General features: G+C 45.6%; 1 protein-coding gene across 1 annotated transcript in view; it reads right to left on the reverse strand.

Annotated features, from left to right (window-relative positions):
* The window catches only part of LOC145341794 (rifampicin phosphotransferase-like), a 175,706-nt gene that overhangs the window by 117,690 nt on the left and 36,802 nt on the right, over positions 1–21,214 (reverse strand). The window contains exons 4-6 of the mRNA XM_080186727.1: positions 20,440–20,508; positions 7,609–7,722; positions 2,013–2,125 (exon numbers count right to left, since the gene is read on the reverse strand). Of these exons, the coding sequence (XP_080042853.1) occupies positions 2,013–2,125; positions 7,609–7,722; positions 20,440–20,508 (296 nt within the window). The remainder of the gene's footprint in view (positions 1–2,012; positions 2,126–7,608; positions 7,723–20,439; positions 20,509–21,214) is intronic.

Genomic DNA, 21,214 nt, shown 5'->3' on the forward strand with positions numbered 1-21,214 from the left:
CCGACCAATTAAAAAGCACTGACCCTCTAACCTAAACCCTTTCCATCCATAAACCTATCCACGGATCTCTTAAACGCCCCCAAACTAGGCGCATTTACAACTGCAGCAGGCAGGGCATTCCAATCCCTCACCACCCTCTGGGTAAAGAACCTACCTTTGACATCCGTCCTATAACTACCACCCCTTAATTTAAAGCAATGCCCCCTCGTGCTAGCTTTCAGCTAGTTTGAATCCTACCGTGGCAGATGATGATCTTTGAATTCAATTTTTAAAAATCTGGAACTAAAAGCCTAATGATAACCATGAAATTATTGTCGATTATCATAAAAACCCATCAGATTATGATAACCATGAAATTATTGTCGATTATCATAAAAACCCATCAGATTCACTAATGTTTGTTAGGGAAGGAAATCTGGCATCCTTACAGCTGGGAGTAATGTGTTGTGCTGATATTCTGTGTAACCAAGTGCCAGCTTCTGGTGCTTCCAGGTGACCAATGATGGCAGGTACCTTTGATGGGTAGGACCTTCCACTGAAAATCCTCCTTCCTCTCTTCCTCACATGTTAGTGCTCTGCTGACTGTTGCAACCCAGGAGGAACTGAAATGATAGTCCCCATTAATGTTGATGATACTCTCCTGACAGGCCTCCCACTTTGGATAGCCCCAGTACCGGAAGACATGGGACAATATTTCCATTAAGTCTGTAGCAGATGGAGAAAGTCAAAGAACCTCATGTGAAAGTTAGATGGTTGGCTCTTCAAGTAACAAGAGTGGTGTGGGGGCAGTGGAAGAGTTTCCCCTGCGGCTGAAAAATGATCTAAAGAGGGTGTTAACAAGACCTGTGACATTCATATTGGCACATGATACACTAGTTCAGCTGCAGAGGTCATTTGTTGTCATGTTCCCCTCACTCTGGATGTTTCTAGTGCAGGCTAGATGCACTGTGTGTGGGGTAATTCAATGTCCGCTATCCAAGAGAGGCACCATACGGTCGCTTTGAAGATGCTGCCTTTTCAGCCCTTCCTTCGCAGTCACTGGGTCAAAATTGTGGAATTCCCTCCCTAACAGCATTGTGGGTGAACCCAGAGCACTTGGACTGCAATGATTCAAGAAGGCAGCTCACCACCACCCTCTCAAGGGCAACTAGGGATGGGCAATAAATGCTGGCCAGCCAGAGACACCCACGTCCCACGAATGAATAAAACAAAACACATCTCACACCTGCACCATGCACCCTGGATGTCCCGGGAACCGCACGGATCATAGAAACAAAGAAGATAGGAGTAGGAGGCCATTTGGCCCGTCAAGCCCGCTCTGCCATTCATTGTGTCATGGCTGATCATCCAACTCGTCTCGCTTTTTCCCCATAACCTTTGATTCTATTCGCCCCAAGTGCTATATCCAGCCGTCTCACGAGTACATTCAATGTTCTGGGATCAACTACTTCCTGCGGTAATGAATTCCACAGGCTCACCACTCTTTGGGTGAAGAAATGTCTCCTCACCTTCATTCTAAACGGTCTACCCTGAATCCTCATACTGTGACCCCTGGTTCTGGACATTGTGAACATCCTCCCTGCAACTACCCTGTCTGGTCCTGTTAGAATTTTATAAGTTTCTATGCAATCCTTATGCTTTGCTACTTCATTGAAACTTGCACTACAAAAGCTGAGAACTGCAAGAATGTCAGCCAGGATATTTCCAGCTGCTTCTGATGAACTGGGGGGAGGAGGGTGGAGGGCATCTCATAGAAACGTAGATCCATCAGAAGCGACTGCAAAACATCCTGACTGACATTCTTGCAGTTCTAAGCTCTTGTAGTGCTAATTCCAACAAAGAAGCAAAGCAATATTTTGCAGCACATGTTTGAAATGTTAATGATACGTGCATGTTTGTATGCTGCAAGCAAGCACTGTCAATGGAAATTAGGCTGTAACGCAAAAATGGGAAAGTACACTATGACATCGAAAATGCACATATTTGCTAAGAAATAGAACTATGTTCGTTACCATAAGAATGGTCTCTGACTCCACGAAGAAGCTCAGTTCTTTCACGTCCTTCAATTTCAATCTCGCCAACATACTGGCCCCATTGCTCATAATGCATCTGTTGTTGATTGTACCTTAGAGACAGGAAACAGATAAATGAGCATTGTAAAATATACATTCCTAATCTGCATTTGGAGGGACCATGAGTACATCTGCAGTACTCTTTCTAAAAGCAACATGTTACAGTATCCAATGAGAACGATCGTTAAATTCCAGCTTATAATTAGTCGCTTAATTTGTCATTGAAAGTAGACAGCACTGTTAGAAAACTGGTAACTGCACAGCATTTAGAATCATAGGTTCCCTATAGTGCAGAAGGAGGCCATTTGGCCCATTGAGTCTGCATCGACCACAATCCCACCCAGGTCCTATTGCCGTGACCCCTTATATTTACCCTGTTAATCCCCCTGACACTTGAGTTAATTTAGCATGGCCAATCAACCTAACCCCCACAGTCTTTGGACTGTGGGAGGAAACTGGAGCACCCGGAGGAAACCCACGCAGACACGAGGAGAGAATGTGCAAACTCCAAACAGACAGTGACCCGAGACCAGAATTGAAACCAGCTCCCTGGCGCTGTGAAGCAGCAATGCTAAACACTGTGCCAACGCGACGCCCAGCCAGTTTTTGTTAGACTGGGTTTGCCACTAATGTACGCTGGGTATGTGCAGTCAATTCTGCTGCTCCCTAACGCCATAGCAAGTGATGCCATCGGCATTGGCCAGGACCAATCACAGATATGCTATCGCCCTATTTAGACAAGAGCCAAAGCCATCCCCTTTTCTTTAAAACAAGGTACACAATTTCATGAAAATGCAATTTAAGCACAAAATTAAATGACAGGATTGAAGTCTAGTCATGAAATAAGAGCTGTTTCACATATTATTTTAAAGGTTCTTGATCAGCCAAACAATCTTCAAAGTCTTCCATCTGTCATTATTGCTTGATTTGGATTCTTGTAACTTCATGCAATTTCTGTGTGAGCAGGAGCTGAGTTTTAACCAAGAGAGATTGGGGTCGAGCCCATCCTCTCTGGCATACTCAACAATTTGACACATGAGCAAGAGATGTGCACTGCATGCCAGGGCGATCTATTACTATTGGCCTTCCTGACTCAACATTAGAATTTAGAAGGATATGTTCCTGATTAATTAATATACAGTCTTATTGTTTTTCAGGCTAAACCTAAACTTCCAACCATGTTCTTTGCAGGCAATGTGTCCGTATGGACTTAAAAGCTTTTCACGCTTGTGCGGAGGTGTACTGCTGGGCTGGGGTGGCATGGTGGCACAGTGTTTGCACGCAGCATCAAAGCGCCCAGGGCCTGGGTTCAATTCCCGGCTTGGATCACTGTCTGTTCAGAGTCTGCATGTTCTCCCTGTGTCTGTGTGGGTTTCCTCCCACAGTCCAAAAGACATGCTGCTTAGGTGCATTGGCCGTGCTAAATTCTACCTCAGTGTACACGAACAGGAGCCGGAGTGTGGCGACTAGGGGATTTTCATAGTAACTTCATCGCAGTGTTAATGTAAGGCTACTTGTGATGCTAATAAATGAACCTTAAAACACAGTGAATTGATGTCACTGGCATTCTGCACCTATGATGTGGAGATGCCAGCACTGGGCTGGGATAAACACAGTAAGAAGTCTCACAACACCAGGTTAAAGTCCAACCAGTTTATTTGATAGTAAACCCACAAGCTTTCGGAAACGTTGTTCCTTTGTCAGGTGTGGGAAGCTCTGTCTGGAACTTTCCACACACCTGATGAAGGAACTGCGTTTCCAAAAGCTTGTGGGTTTACTATCAAATAGGCTGGTTGGATTTTAACCTGCTGTTGTGAGACTTCTTATTCTGTACCTACGTAGAATGACCATCTCATGCTGCCGGGAGCTGCAGTGCTTGTTGCGGGTATTGTTTGAAGGATTCCTCGGCCATGACACTTTACTTCACTCAATAATGTCTTGTCCATCCCAAAAGCTGACTGGGCCTCAGTTTAATATCTCATATTACAGACAACAGGGGCATCTTAACCCTGCCTGCTTAACACAATACAGGCTGGGTAGAATAAAAGCGCTCAGGGCAAACACCAGCATGTCCCACTGTCTTCTCACAGACTTTCATTTTACATTGCTCTTCTGAGACCTGCCTGAAGCCACAGAGTCCTTCTTCAAAGATGCACATCAGCCTGCATTGGCATCCTCAGGGCCAACTGCTATTTTAAACATCTCAGGTGGAATTTTCTCAAAAACCTTCTAAGTAACGAACGGATGAGTAAATGGTAGCTTTACGCCCCAATCTCCCAGTATACTGTCACTCCTCCTCCCCCCGCCACTCCTCCACCCCTCTGGACATCACTTACCCACCCCCCACAATCTACATCCCGGCCGATTGCAACACCCCCCTCCCCCGTTGCCACCCCCCAACCCTCTCATGCCACCCCCAACCCCCAATTGATCGGCGCAGCAAGCCAATAAGATCCGAGAGCTTACTTTTTCTGTTCTTAAGGAAGGGAAACTTTCCTGAACCTCTCTGATAACTTTTCACTGATTTACTTTTAGCATATTTTCATTTCTATCTTTCCCTGTCTCTGATATCATTGCTCTGACGGGCATCAGATTTCTACTTTTACATTTGCTCTTTCTCTGTACGATTACTCTATTCATTAGTGCTTCTTGTGGTCTTCTCACTTTCAAAAATCTCCATATCTCCATCCCTAAATCCAAAGGTTGGGATTTTCCGGCCTAGCACGCCACAAAACCGGAAAATCCCAGTCGAGGTCAATGGAGCTTTCCATGGTCTACCTGTCACCCAGCCCGATTCTCGTGGCAGTTGCCCTGGAGACTTTCAGAATTATAAACGGTTTTTGATGTAATAAATGGCAAAAGACTACTTTAATAAAAGATTTGGGGATATTACTCAAAAAAAACAATTCAGAAGAATTTTGGAAAGGGGGTAAATTGACATAATTTTCCAAATGTTGCGAACCATTATGACTTTACTACCGGGTTGCTTATTTTGCTGAATTTTAAACCACTCACATTCAACTGATGACAGGCATTCATTACCTTCACTGCCAGACAAAGCAGTTCTGTGACAGAAGAGGAACAAGGCAGCCAAAAATTGAAGAAAAACTCCCCAAGATTGTGAAATAGCAAGACATGTACACTCAGACAAACAGCTTGACCATTTTCCAAACATGCTGTGGTTAGACGTATGGCGTTGTAACTCTCTAACCACTTAACTTTATTTGAAAGTACAATTAACATTCGCAATGTTAAAACTTTTTATCTGAGAATGGCTCCCATCTATTTACAGCCTTGTAAATAGCCTTGTTGAGCAGGACAGATTCCAGTAAAATCCCACATTCTTCTCAGCAATCAATGTGTTGTTCTATCCTAAACATAAACCCACTAGTGACATCCAAGCTGAAAAGGACAGGGTTCCAAATTGCATGAAACCTTGTTCCAGGAAACCTCATTCCTCTCACTTTAAAGCATCATAATTAATAACTTGACCTCTACTTATGTCCAAACTAACTGCTTGATATTTGTATCTCTTTAAATGAGCATTTTGTTTCCACTATTGTGGGTAGTATAACGGATAGTATTTTATCCTGTTCCAGAGAAACCCTGCAGTACAAAAGGAGCCATTTGGCCCATCAAGCTTGTACTGACCACAATCCCACCCAGGCCCTATTTCCGTTACCCCACTCATTTACTCTGCTAATCCACCTGACACGAAGGGCCAACTTAGTATGGCCAATCCACCTAAACCCAGGTACGTATCTCACCACAGCAGATGGTGGAACTTGCAATCAATAAAACTATCTGGAATTAAGAATCTATTGATGAGCATGAAACCATTATCGAAAAACCCATCTGGTTCACAAATGTTCTTTAGGGAAGGAAATCTGCCATCCTTACCTGGTCTGGCCTACATGTAACTCTAGGTTCACTGCAACGTGGTTGATTCTCAACTGCCCCCTGAACAAGGGCAACAAGGAATGGACACCCATGTCCCACAAATGAATTAGAAAAAGCCGGACAATTATTGTGCCTCTTCTAAAGCTGTTCATTTCATCATTTTCTGTTTCTTAACTTGTTGCTACCTAGTCCAGTGTGTTGTGTTACCAACAATCACAGCCCAACACCCTTGCTTCCTTGAAAGTAATAAACCATTTGATTACTCAGAATAAGTAGGGGATTGCTAGAAAGAAAAACAAGCTTTGGAAAGATCTCTGTCATACTCTGCAAATTAAGAATATAGAAAGCATTCATACCATCTTGTGACAGGACACAAATAATGCACAATTTTTTATTGCTTCGAGCAGCCAACTCTGGGCAGGATTTTCCACCCCTTCCTGCCAGTGGGATCTTACGATCATGCCAAAGATGGGCCATTGCGATGGGTTCCCTGGCAGTGGGACAGGCAAGACTCGCAAAATGCCATAGACACTAGAAGATCCCACTGGCAGCCAGTGTAGAGCCGCCTCACTGCTGGGGAACACACTGCTGGAAAATCCCCCCCTTCATTTCCAGAATCCTTGATTTGGTGTCTGACTCTGTTATCTAAATGACTCTATTGTCTAAACATTCATTACACATTATACTGCACTAGGTGATGAGTCATGGATGTGCTATGAGACACCAGCCCCATTCATTTCCCTGAACAGCGGAATGTTTTAGAACATAAGAACATAAGAAATAGGAGCAGGAGTAGGCCATCTAGCCCCTCGAGTCTGCCCCACCATTCAATAAGATCATGGCTGATCTGTCGTGTCTCAGTTCCACATTCCCGCCCTCTCCCCATAACCCTTAATCCCCTTGCCTACCAAAAACCTATCTGCCCACATCTTAAATAAATTTAGCAAGGCAGCCTCCACCACTTCAACGGGCAGAGAATTCCAGAGATTCACCACCCTTTGAGTGAAGAAGTTCCTCCTCAACTCTGTTCTAAACTGCCCCCCCACCCCGTTATCTTGAGGCTGTGCCCTCTAGTCCTGCTGTCCTTTCTGAGCAGAAAGAATCTCTCTACCTCTACCCTATCCACACCCTTCTTCATCTTGTACGTCTCTACAAGATCCCCCCTCATCCTTCTAAACTCCAACGAGTACAAGCCCAGTCTATTCAGCCTCTCTTCATAGTTCAACCGCCTCAACTCCGGTATCAGCCGAGTGAACCTCCTCTGCACTCCCTCCAAGGCCAAAATATCCTTGCGCAAGTGCGGCAACCAAAACTGCACACAGTACTCCAGCTGCGGCCTCACCAGTGCCCTGTACAGTTGCAGCAAGACTTCCCTACTTTTATATTCAATCCCCCTTGCGATAAAGGCCAGCATCCCATTTGCCTTCTTGATCACCTGCTGCACCTGCAGGCTGGGTTTTTGCGACTCATGCACAAGGACCCCGAGGTCCCTCTGCACCGTCGCCTGCTGCAGAAACAATGGTAGAAATAAGGGATAATAATCACCTCACTGCCATAGGTTCTTATACACTTAAAAAGGAGCTGGACTGCTCATCCATGTAAAAACCTTTTTTAATGTGAAACCACCTCTACTCACCCTTTCAGGTTTTCAAAGAACTTTTTGGTCCACTTCTCCCTGGCAATGGCTTCAGCAATGGCACTGGGGTGAATATCCGTGTCAAAGTCAAACACAGCGGTAAAGGCCGTCCAACTAATGAGAGAATGAAGAGGAAAGGAATCACGTGGTCAATTATATCAGAATAAAACCCGAACGCTTGCTTTCACAGATTCACTGGCCGGGATTTTCCCACCCCAACACCGGCAGGCACCCTCACGGGCGGGACGGGAAAATCTGGAGAGCCTTTCTCGTCCTGCCCGTGACAATCCCTATCAATATCTGGGCCAAAATGGCCTCCCCACCCTCCTCCATTCTTCTGCAGGTTTGACAAATAATTGTACAAACGATGTACAATTGTTGTAACGCTCTTGCCCTTAAATGAAAAGCTATAGGCTCAAGTGTTATTCCAGGACATGGGCATGTAGTCGACGCTCCAGACTTGGTACTGAGTGAATGAGATGCTTCTGAAGACACAAGTCGTTCAGACCAGACCTCAGACCATGGCCTCGCTTTACTGTTCCAGTGGTTCATCCAGACACTAAAGAGCGGAAGGTTCTCTTATTTCTGTCTAATGTTCTTCCTTCAGTCAACAGCACTGCACCGAGGTGAATCCATCATTCTCCTTATGGGGACTAGTGGAAACTTGCTAAATGTCAAATGGCTGTTATTGCCAAATGATGTGATAAATGCATGCCTTTCAACGGAGTTTAGCAGGCAGACGACATTAGACATAAAGCGCCAAAAATAACCAACCTCATTCCTGATTGGGATTTTCTGGAGCCACTGAAGTGAATGGAGTTTTGGTTGAATTCTCCAATGTTGTTTGCAGTTGGGTGCTCAGGGGTGAAATCAAAGAACCTCACACATAACATTTGATGATAATGTGTATTAATTCCATGTTAGGTGCTGGCCACAATCTGCACAGTTCTCAGGAAAGGTCGCTAAAATTTGTCACCTGTGGCAGTCACTACTATAATCTCTGGGCAGGCTGTGAACCATATTGCCAGTGGATGTGAAAGTGACCATATCAATGAACTTTTAAGTCTGGTTCCTTCCAGTGTAGAGCATGATATAGTTATAACATTTTGCAGTTTGCCAATGTTAAGATACTAGATCAGAAACCCCAAAGTATGTTATGAAGCTTGACTAGAATACACAGTTTTTCTATTTTGCTATTCATGTGAAGATAAGGTGGTTCACTCCAGGTTTGATTCCATTGACACACTAGGAAGTTTTATCAAGACAAACACTGAACAAATGAATTGGCTTAACTTTTACCAATTTAAGTAATTAAACATGGCACAACACAACTCTTAACTGCCACCCTAACTCTATTAGTTCCAATTGGGGCAATATTCTTCTTACAGACTTAAACACCTCTTCATAAGCAGTTAGAAGCACACAGGGCTTATGTGTTTGGACTTGGGCTGCCTGTTCGCATGCGTCCAGAACATCTCTGGAGAGAGAAAGAGACAGAGAGACCACTTTCTCCTGGCAGATCCCAAATAGCAGCGTCGAGAGAGAGAGAGAGAGAGAGAGAGAGAGAGAGAGCTTCTTTCAAAACCTGGCAACTGCCTGCTTTTACCTGTAAGCTTAGCTACTCCCCTTCAGCACATGACTCTAAGAACATAAGAAATAGGAGCAGGAGTAGGCCATCTAGCCCTTCGAGCCTGCCCTGCCATTAAGTTCACGGCTGATCTGAAGTGAATCAGTTCCGCTTTCCCACTTTCTCCCCATAACCCTTAATTCCCTTGTCTGTCAGAAATCTATCTACCCGTGACTTAAATATATTCAACGAGGTAGCCTCCACCACATCAACGGGCAGAGAATTCCAGAGATTCACCACACTTTGAGTGAAGAAGTTCCTCCTCAACTCTGTTCTAAACTGCCCTCCCCCACCTTATTTTGAGGCTGTGCCCTCTGGTTCTGTTTTCCTTTCTAAGCGGAAAGAATCTCTCTACCTCTACCCTAGCTAGCCCTTTCATTATCTTGTAAGTTTCTATTAAGATTCCCCCTCAGTCTTCTAAACTCTAATGTGTACAGGCCCAGCCTATTCAATCTCTCTTCATAAGCTTTGTCTTTGACTTTGTCAATCAACCGAATCAAAATCCTACTCTGTAATCACAGGAGGAAAACCAAATGAACAAAAATGCATTGACTCAGATGAAAACACATTTCTATCTAAAATCAATTAGTCACCTGCATTCTCAGCATGTGAGCTACTTGTTTTGCAGACAAATTGGCACCCTGCAAACAGCTGAACATACCTCTCACAAGAAATATGATGTGGTAATATTTCTCAAAGGCATAATATCACACCCATCCACTATCACAGAAGGGGAAATCACTGATACTCTTGGTTGAAAGACGACTACTTGTATGTCCATCTCTCATGACAGAGAGAAAAAGGCAGAGTGAGGAATTCAGATTTTTTTTTCCCAAAAATATACTTTATTCATAAAAATCTCAAATAAACCATTGCAAATCTACATCTTTGAATTACAAGAAGTGCAGAATTAGAACATTTTTACAGTTCTATACAAATTACAGTCATAACATTTCAATTCTTAAAACAATATACATGCTTCAATAAAGTACCGTGTTTGCTCAGATTGGCACACAGTTATGCAGGTCGAGGGTATTCTGCAGTTCCTGGGCCCTCGGTTTGCCTCTGTTAAAAGGCCTTACAGTGTGGCCTTTCCCCATTGTGCCTTTGCAGCAGCTGCCCCAAGCTTCAGCCCGTCCCTCAGTACGTAGTCCTGGACCTTGGAATGTGCCAGTCTGCAACACTCGGTCGAGGACAGTTCTTTCAACTGGAAGATCAGCAAGTTTCAGGCACACCAAAGTGCTTCCTTCACCGAGTTGATGACCTTCCAGCAGCAGTTGATATTTGTCTTGGTGTGCGTCCCCGGAAACAGCCCGTAGAGCACAGAGTCCCGTGTCACCCAGCTGCTCGGGACGAGCCTCAACAAATACCACTGCATCTCACTCCAGACCTTCTTTGCAAAGGCACATTCCACAAGGAGGTGTGTGACTGTCTCATCAGCCCTGCAGCCGCTTCGAGGGCAGCGTGTGGTGCTGTTGAGACCTCGAGCGTGCATAAAGAATCTGACAGGGAGTGCCCTTCTCACCACCAGCCAAGCCAGATCTTGGTGCTTGTTTGTGAGTTCTGGTGATGAGGCGTTCTGCCAGATGACACTGACAGTCTGCTCAGGGAACCATCCAACAGGATCCACCATCTCCTTTTCTCTCAAGGCCCCAAGGACGTTACGCGCTGACCACTGCTTAATCGCCACGTGGTCAATGGTGTGTTTGCGGAACAATTTCTCCACAAGGGACAGGTGCTGCGATACAGTCCAACTACTCAGAGCGTTCCACAGCAGTGTGGCCAGACCCGTTCCCTGCAACACTTGGGACAGGTAGAACCTCAAAAAGTAGTGGCACTTGCTGTTAGTGTACCCAGGATCTACGCACAGCTTGATGCAGCCGCACACAAAGGTGGCCATCAGGATGAGGGCAGCGTTGGGAATGTTTTTCCCTCTGTTCTCTGGAGATTTGTGCATCACTTCCCTCCGGACGCGATCCATCTTTGATCTCCAGATAAACTTTAAGATGGCCCACGTCACTGCTGCAGCGCAGGATTTGGGGATAGGCCACAACTGCGCCACGTACAACAACACGGACAGCACCTTGCACCGGGTCACCAGGTTTTTCCCTGTTATGGAGAGCGAGCGTTGCTCCCACAAGCCCAGTTTCTGCCTGGCTTTCACGATGCGCTCATCCCAGTTTTTGGCGCATGTCCCTGCTGCTCCAAACCATATCCCCAGCACCTTCAGGTAATCTGCCCTGACGGAGAAGGGGACAAAGGATTTGTCGGCCCAGTTCCCAAAGAACACGGCCTCGCTCTTGCCCTGGTTGACTTTGGCTCCCGAGGCCAGCTCGAACTGCTCACAGACCTGGAGGAGCCTGCGAACAGACGAGGGGTCCGAGCAGAAGACAGCCACGTCATCCATGTACAGGGAGGCTTTGACCTGCATGCCTCCGCTGTCTGGGATTGTCACCCCTTTGATGCCTGGGTCGCTTCTGAGGGCCTCGGCAAAGGGTTCAATGCAACACTCAAAAAGGACGGAGGAGAGAGGGCAGCCCTGTCTGACTCCAGACCTGATTTGGAAGCTATCTGATTCCCACTCATTGACTGAAACTGCGTGACTGATGTCTGTGTAGAGCAGCCGGATCCAATTGCGGATTCCCTCCCCAAAGCCCATTTTGGAGGGTACATCCATCATGTAGCTGTGCGATATTCTGTCAAACGCCTTCTCCTGGTCTAGGCTGATGAGGCACGGATCCACCTGCCTGTCCTGCACGTAGGCGATCGTATCCCTGAGTAGCGCGAGGCTGTCAGAGATCTTCCTGCCGGGTACAGCACAGGTTTGATCAGGATGGATCACTGACCCCAGAGCAGACTTGACCCAGTTGGCGATGACGTTGGCCAGAATTTTACAATCCACATTCAATGGGTCGCCAATTTCTAATTTCTTCCTTGAGGAATACAGATTTACCTGTCGTGCAGCCACTGACTGCATATGGGTTCTGCAACTTACCTCTAGGACGTACTGTTAACGGTAAAAAGTCCCACTTCCCCAACGTCCAGCTGTTTGTGCAACTGATGCATAATGAACATGCAAATCATTACGGCTTAAACTACCTACAAGTGGGCAGCACAATTGCAGTAAAAGTCATGCTGCCACAAGAAGTGTGATCTAGCAGACTTAGAAGCAACATTTCCGCTAACTGGACCACTCTGGTTGGAGCCCTGCAGTATTTGGCAAAGCAGATGTCGAAATTCCTGACAGCTTGAAAAACCTGCCCATGCTGAGAGCCCAGCCCATGCCACAGTAACACAGTGACCAGGCAGGAGGAGAAAGATGACGGGAGGCTATCCAGGCTTGGTTGAGTCCATAACTGTGCAAATGAGGTAGGCCACTACTTCAACACAAGGCTACCGTTCATTGCTCATCCCCAATTGGGCTCGAGAAGATTGTGGCGAGCTGCCTTCTTGAGCCACTATAGTCCAGGTGGTCTGGGTACACTCACAATGATGCTTGGGAGGATTTTGAGCCAGTATGCAGGCTTTCTGGCAGGACTGCCCATCCACAAAGAATTTCCTTGTGACTACTCACTGGACTTCTCCTGTCGCATGCCTGATTGAAGTATTCATCCGAATCTTCTTTCCATTCTTATTCTATTCTCTTTTATCTCTGTGTTCACAACTGATGGAGATTGCTTCTGTTCGTCAGCACTGCTGAATGTCTGTGACCAGTGACTTCAAACAGACAGTTGTTTTAGTTGATTGCTGAGATAGTAAGCTTTTTCCTTTAGAGAAATCACTCATGCACAAGTTATTATTTTGACCGAAAATAATGTGTTCGTTCAGTTACTTTAAAAACCTAACACTTAATGTAACTTCCACAGTCCAAAGATGTGCAGGTTGGATGGATTAGCCATGCTAAACAGGGCATCAGGAATATGGCAAGGTTGGGATGCTCTTTTGAACAGTCGGTGCAGACCTGATGGGCCGAGTGGCCTCTTTCTGCAGTGTTGGGATTCTATGATTTCAGTTTCTCTGGAAATGGTAAAAAATCTAGAAAACACAATGATTGATTATGAAGTATTTGTTCAGAGTATCATTATCTGTTGTAGAATAGAATTTGCTCTAACTCAACCAATGAATTTTACAGTGTAGAAGTAGGCCATTTGAAACTTTGTACTTAGATCCCTAAAATATTTATCTATTTCGTTTCAATCCACTTCCCTTTGCCCATACCTTTCTTAAATTATTTTTAACCAATATTTATGCAGTTTCATTTTAAAAGCTCATTATGGATTCTCTTCTTTATATTTCACAGAATATGTGCATTGCTAGCTAGGCCAGCATCTTTAATGCTCATCCTTATTGCCTTTGAGAAAGCGACGGTGAACTGCCTTCTGGAACCACTGCAGTCTATGTGGCATAGGTACACCACTAGTGCTATTCGGAAGGGAGTTCCCAGCAACAGTGAAGAAATGACAATGTAGCTCTAAGTCAGAATGGCGTGGGACTTAAGGGGCATGGCTTTAAATTAAGGGGGGGTAGTTATAGGACGGATGTCAGGGGTAGGTTCTTTACCCAGAGGGTGGTGAGGGATTGGAATGCCCTGCCTGCTGCGGTTGTAAATGCGCCTAGTTTGGGGGCGTTTAAGAGATCCGTGGATAGGTTTATGGACGAAAAGGGATTGGTTTAGGTTAGTGGGTCATTGTTTTTTAACTGGTCGGCGCAACATCGTGGGCCGAAGGGCCTGTTCTGCGCTGTAATGTTCTATGTTCTATGTTCTTCAGCAAGACTCATATGCCATCTCATCCTCTGGCAATTAGGCACCAGCACAACCTGAATCCTCTTGCCTGCTGCAGACCATTGTCCCCAGTATCTCGCCCACCACAGATTCCTACTCTATCCAATGTTCGACATTACTCACAGTGACAATATCTCGGCCAGTGGTGGTGTGTGAATTTGAGTGCCGGTGTTTGTTCACTATCACTGTCTTCTCGCTCTTCAGCTCTTCCATCTCTGCCTAACCAGGGGGGGCAATACCTGGGATATCTGGTAGGTGAAAAGCACAGGGGTTGTAGCGGGATTAGTGGGAGTGGGGAAAGTAAGCAGTGAATGCTTGCACCATCTGCGGCTTGCGAATCAGAGATTGTGGGATGAGGTGGAAGCAGGCTGTGGGAAGAAGGATGAGCATACTGTCTCCTTCAATGGATTGAGTCCTGCTGCTGGTCACAACCTTTATCATGGCTGCTCCAGTGCGCCATCCCCTCCATGAGGTAAGGACAGCTAGGTTAGTTCCAGCTGCCTACCTGGTCCTGAAAGGGAGAGGGAAGTGTGTCAGTGGGTGTTGTGCAATACAGTTGGGTGATGTGGTTGACATATTTGAATAGTGGGTAGAGCTTGCAAGCTGTGGATCTGACCCTAGCTGCAGTTCTAATTGTGGAGAGTACAGTGTAGCTATGAATGTTCGATAAAAGTCCTGATTGATAGAAATTGCTGGTAGGTGAGTGAAGGGAAAATAGTGAATTGAGCATCATTTCATGTGGGTGGCACTGATTTTTGATTTGATTTGATTTGATTTATGATTGTCATGTGTATTGGGATACAGTGAAAGGCATTGTTTCTTGCACATTATACAAACCAAGCATACCATTCATGAAGAGAAGGAAAGGAGAAGGTGCAGAATGAGGTGTTACAGCTAGGGTGCAGAGAAAGATCAACTTAATATATGGTAGGTCCATTCAAAAGTCCGATGGCAGCAGGGCAGAAGCTGTTCTTGAGTTGATTGGTACGTGACCTCAAACTTTTGTATCTTTTTCCCAATGGAAGAAGGTGGAAGAGAGGTGCACGGATTCCTTAATTATGCTGGCTGTTTTTCTGAGGCAGCAGGAAGCGTAGATGGAGTCAGTGGATCAGAGACAGTTGGTGGGCTGCGCCATTTGAAGTTAAATCCACTGGTGTTGACCATTCACGTGAGGTAACTAAACCACGTGTGAAACTGTATACATGTCCTCGGAGCTTGGCTCCTTGGCCGGGATTTTCTCCATGGTGGTAAGTCCTAATGTCAGGACCATGTGCCCCCAATTAAACATGGTTGGCTGTTTGATCAGTCAGAAGATCATCCGTTCTGCACCCTCAGCAGTGCCAATGAGAGGTGATCACTGACGAGGCTGCAAGATAGTTCATAGAAACCCTACAGTGCGGAAGGAGGCCATTCAGCCTATTGAATATGCACCGACCACAATCCCAACCCAGGCCCTATTCCCGTCACCCCACATTTTTACCCTGGTAATCCCCCCGACACTAGGGGCAATATAGCATGGCCAATCAACCTACTCTCACATCTTTGGACTGAGGAAAGTGGAGCACCCAGAGAATGCCTATGCAGACACAGGGAGAATGTGCAAACACCACACAGACAGTGACCCAAGCTAGGAATTGAACCCGGGTCCCTGGCACTGTGAGGCAGCAGCGCCACTGTGCCACCAAACAAGAGGATGCCTCTGTTTAGAAGCAGCTTCACAGGGGAGCATTACAATTCATTTTTGTGCCAGGCCAAGCTGGCAGACCCCACCTTTTTTGAGGGGGGGGGCAGGGGACTCTCCGGAAATGGCAATTGAAGCGTTCAGAGGGTGCCTTCATTTTGCAGCTTCTTTCATTGGGTCCTGAAGCCTCCAGCTCCAATGGCCTGCTCACTCAGGCAACTGAAGCTCTCCCCTCCCCATGCAGTGTGGGGCAACTCTGCCGCTGACAAAATGCTGACGGGCCAAGCAAATGGTGCTTAATTGGTCTCTGCTTCAAGGCAGTGGGCAGCTAAGTTACTGCCCTGACACAACTGCCCCCAGCATTTTACCAGCCTCTCACCCCACCTCCTCCCGTAACCCTCGGGTAAAATTTCAGCCTGCGTATTGACCACTACAACCTTCTGGGCAAACATCTTTCCGTGTCTGTGCTTCATGGGTCTTCAAGCACGATGGCCTCTGAAACATTGTCTAAGAGCATTGGAGCATCTCTTCGCCCTGTGACATTATTAGGCATTTTTCTTTTCTACATGGAAGTGACTCGCGGCAAGGATATCTCCCACCCTACTACATCGCTTCTTTAAGGGGAGCAAGCTGTCTCAAATGCTGTGTTGGCTCACTTTAACCTCACACCAGGCTGAAGTCCAACAGGTTTATACGGAATCACGAGACGTCGGAGCACTGCTCACACGCCTGATGAAGGAGCGGTGCTCCAAAGGCCCGTGATTCCAAATAAACCTGTTGGACCTAAACCTGGTGTTGTGAGACTTCTTCCTCTGCCCATCCCAGTCCAATGCCGCCAGTTCCACATCTACACTTAACTTGTGCTCTCTACTCGCAAGTCTGGGTTCTTTCATGAATGCAAAGGCATTGAACAGCCTGGCTAGCACTTGTGTGCAAATAAATCTCCTCTGTTTTCTTTCCCCTTCTACAATGAGCTGTCAGTTCAGGAAAGCTTTGCTGTTCTGTGTTATTACTGTTCTTGGCCACTTACAGCAGTTTCCATTTCTGACACCTTATCCAGGCAAAATTCTAGGAAAATTTTATTGTTTCCCAGTCGATGGATAGAATCTCTTGCATTCTGTATGGTTTGCTCGCAACAGCTGCATTTATTATTTGACATAATGGAATAAGATAATCCGAGGCACAATTTTTTTTCTGGCTCTGCTTCAGTTTTTCCCTTCTCGCACTCAAAACATGATTCACGATAGTTTTCAAAGCCAGTACGTGTGTTTATTTCTGTCCCCAACTCTCATTGCCAGCTCCTTCTCTTGATCACAGAAGGATAGAAGGATGAGACCCGCAGTGGGTCAGTTTAACCTCAGTGGTGGGGAAGTTTATGGAAATAATCTGGAACAACATTCACAGTCCAGCAGGTAATTGAAGAAAGCTAGCATTGATTTTGTAGAATCATAGAATCTCTACAGTGCAGATGGAGGCCATTTGGCCCATCGACAGGGTGGCCAAGTGGTATAATCGCTCGACTATTAACCCAGAAACTCAGCTAACGTCCTGAGGACCTGGGTTCAAATCCCGCCACAGCAGATGGTGGAATTTGAATTCAATTTAAAAAACCTGGAATAAGGAATCTACTGACGACCATTGTCGATTATCAGAAAAACCCATCATGTTTGCTAGTGTCCTTCAGGGAGGGAAATCTGCTGTTGTTACCTGGTCTGGGCTACAGGTGACTCCAGAGACACAGCAATGTGGCTGACTCTCAACTGCCTGCCAAGGGCAATTATGGATGGAGCAATAAATGCAGGCCAGCCAGCAACACCCATGTCCCATGAATGAATAGAGAAAAGCCAACAACAGGCCCTAACCCTACATATTTACCCTGCTCACCCCCCTGACACTAAAGGGCAATTTAGCATAGCCAGTCAACCTAACCTGCACATCTTTGGAGTGTGGGAGGAAACCAGAGCACCCAGAGGAAACCCACTCAGACATGGACAGAATGTGCAGGCTCCACACGGACAGTTTGGGAAAATCACGTTTAACCAATTTGATTAAATTTCTTGATGGCATGATAGGATGGATTGATGATGGTAATCCAGTTCTTGTGATGGCCATGGACTTCCAAAAGACAATTGATTAAATGCCTCATAACAGGAATGTTGTCAAAGGTGAAGCTCTGGGAATAAAAGGGGCAATAACATAATAGATATAAAGTTGGCTGAGTGAGGGAAGAGGAGCTAGTAGTCCAAAAATGTGCAGGTTAGGTGGATTGGCCATACTAAATTGCCCCTTAGTATCAGGGGAGTAGCTAGGGTAAATACATGGGATTATGGGGTAAGGCCTGGGTGGGATTGTGGTCAATGCAGACACATGGGCCAACTGGCCTCCTTCTGCACTGCAGGATTCTATGAACAGCTGAATTTGGACTGGAGCGCATGAAGTCATTGGGTTCCCTAAGGTCAATACTTCTTCCCTTGGGCAGCACGGTGGCGCAGTGGCTAGCACTGCTGCCTCACAACACCAGGGATCCGGGTTCAATTCCAGTCTTGGGTGTCTGTCTGTGTGGAGTTTGCACATTCTGTCTGTGGGGGTTTCCTCCAGGTGCTCCAGATTCCTTCCGCAGTCCAAAGATGTGTGTGTTAGGTGGATTGGCTGTGCTAAATTGCCCCTTAATGTCCCAAGATGTGTAGGTTAGGGAATTAGCAGGGTAAATACGTAGGGTTATGGGGATGGGGCCCGAGTAAGATGCTCTGTTGGAGAGGCGATGCAGGCCAGATTGGCCTCCGTCTGCAGGATAGGGACTCTATATTTCAACGAATTCAAATATCCAGTAGTGGATACCTGGTAACCCAGGGATTAAAACAACGATGGTTTACGCAGTACTCTGAGCAGCTCTTACATACTTCCAATCTACCAGCACTCCGGAGAGAATTCCAGGATTAGTCACCAGATCCTTTAAGTAGTCACGTCATCATATGACCACTTGGTTACAGGGATGACTCAAAACTTGGAAATATTATTCACTATGAGGAAGACAAGCGGACATAGAAAATGGCTGAATGGGAAGCACCGTGCAGGTGAGAAGTGTCAAGCTATACGTTTTGAGAAGCTGAATGGGGCCGGGAGCCAACACAAAACAAAGGATACAATATCCGCATTTGCACAAATATGCATAAACCATTAAAGGCTGCAGAGCAAATTGAGAAATTGTTTAATGAGGTATCCAGATCCTGGGCTGTACGAGGCAAAACAAGTCCAAAAATAGATTATGTTGAAGTCAGTGTTATGAAACACTGACCCTGCCTCAACTGGAAAACCCCTGGGCAAGAAGTTTAGGAAGAATGTGAGGCCTTTACATAGGGTGCAGCGAACATTGACGAGAACGATTTTCAGTAATGAGGAACTCCGGTTATGTCGAGAAGCTGGGGTTATTTCCCTGAAGATTGATTTCAAGTCAAAATTAGATATCGCTCTTGGAGCTAAAGGGATCAAGCGATACGAGGGGCAAGGCGGGGCCAGGATATTGAATTTGATGGTCAGCCACGATCATAACGAACGGCAGGCAGAGCAGGCTTGAAGGGCCGAATGGCCTACTCCTGTTTCTATCGTCTATGTTTCCTTAGAGATGAGAAGGATGAGAGGAAATTTGCCAGTTGTGCTGAAAATGGTCAGGGGCCTGGACAGACCAGATGGGGGCAAGCAGTTCCTTGTGTGGAAGGGTCAAGAACCAGGAGTCACAGATTTGACATGAATGGCAAAATAAGAATATGTCACATGGGGAAAAACACTTCATTGCTGCAGGTGGTTAGGATCAGGAAAGCACTGTCTGAGGGTGTGGTGGGGATAGGATCATTCACAGTTCTCAAAGGGAATTGCAAAATTATCTAACGAGAGAGTGAATTACAGGGTACGGTGAAACATTCAAGAGAGGGGGGCTGGTTGAGTTGAACTTTATCTGGCTGAGTTCAACTAAATAAACCTCATAATACAAAATTCATTCAAGTGTGTAATCCCTTGTAGCAACAAGCATTGAAACTCATAGTACCTATGTTAAGAACCACCCATAGCTGTCAAAATGTGAAATTGTAGGCACCCTACAGTGTGTGATAATGGATGGCTGTAAAATCAGTCAACTGGCACAAATCCTGTAAGGGAAACTCTCAGGCTAAGTAAACACAGAGTGAAAAAGCATACAATTGTCTTTTGTAAACACTCCAGACATTTAAACAGTAGAATGTTTAGCTTCCCTTAACAGGTGCCTTGCACAGTTTTGACATGTCTCTTTGACGTAATCCTTTGACAGGTTTTTCTGGCAGCCCTGTTGAGAGTTATGCTGAGCGTGACAGTAATTTATGTCTACTTTTCACAATTTCAAGGGATTCCATACCTGCATCACAACGTCCCAGGACCCGCTCCAAGGAGGTATTTTCCCTCTCCAAAGGGGGATTCGAACTATCCAAGAAAATTCAGACTTGCTCTCAGCTGGTCTACTCTGCACGTTTTGGGTTTTAGCTTCTGACCTGCCAAAAGCCCACCTCAGAGGAGGCGGCTGATGATTTAACTGGTCAGCTCCTTCCACGAAAAATGCATGTGCAAAACATGTCCCGCTCCCGTTTCCGTGTTTACTGACTTTGGGGACTGGACTTATTCAGCTACTTCTTCCACAATGCTCCAGCTGGAGCTGTATGACAAACATCGAACATATCCCTTAAACAAACACTTCTGTTAAATTAATCAACTTACATAAAAGTAAACTTGACGTGCAGAAGTTCTCCTTCCTCTTCACTCCATTTATCCCTGTATGGCCCACGTCTAAAGGACAAAAATTTAAAATGAGGTAAGTAGAATACTAACAGAGTACTTGCGGTTGTTACTCAAAATATTATTCCAGAGAACTCTAATATGAATCTACAGAAAGATTGGAGGCTTATTGCTGCAATAAATACTTGCATTTATATAGTGCCTTGAACACCCATGATGATTCACATGTGTTATCAAACAATATTTAATGCTGAATTGGTAATAGGATAGGCGATGAAAGCTTTGAGCAAAGGGATCAAAGGATATAGGGGAAAGCAGGTATGGGTAACTAAGTTGGATGATCAGCTATGATCATAATGAATGATGTAGCAGACTCGTGGGGCAAAATAGCCTACTCCTGCCCCTGTTTTCTTTGTTAAGCACAACCTTCAAGAACAATGGAGGGATTTAGAATGGAAATTCCATGGCCTAGGCAGCTGAAGGCCTGACTACCAGTGCTGGAGTGATTAAAATAAGGGATGAGCAAATGGCCAGGTTTAGAGGAGTGCAGAGATCTCGGAGGCTATAGGGATTGAAGGGGTTACAGGAATAGGAAGTCACATGACACCAGGTTATAGTTCAACAGGTTTAACTGAAGTCACAAGCTTTCGGAGTACTGCTCCTTTGTCAGGCATGCTGTGTCATGTGACCTCTCACCTTGTGCACCCTAGTCCAACACTGGCATCTCCACATTAGAAATAGGAAGGACATTAACACT

Source organism: Carcharhinus amblyrhynchos, chromosome 4, assembly GCF_965287045.1.
Source record: "Carcharhinus amblyrhynchos chromosome 4, sCarAmb.v2.hapA, whole genome shotgun sequence".
NCBI classification, from domain to species: Eukaryota; Metazoa; Chordata; class Chondrichthyes; order Carcharhiniformes; family Carcharhinidae; genus Carcharhinus; species Carcharhinus amblyrhynchos.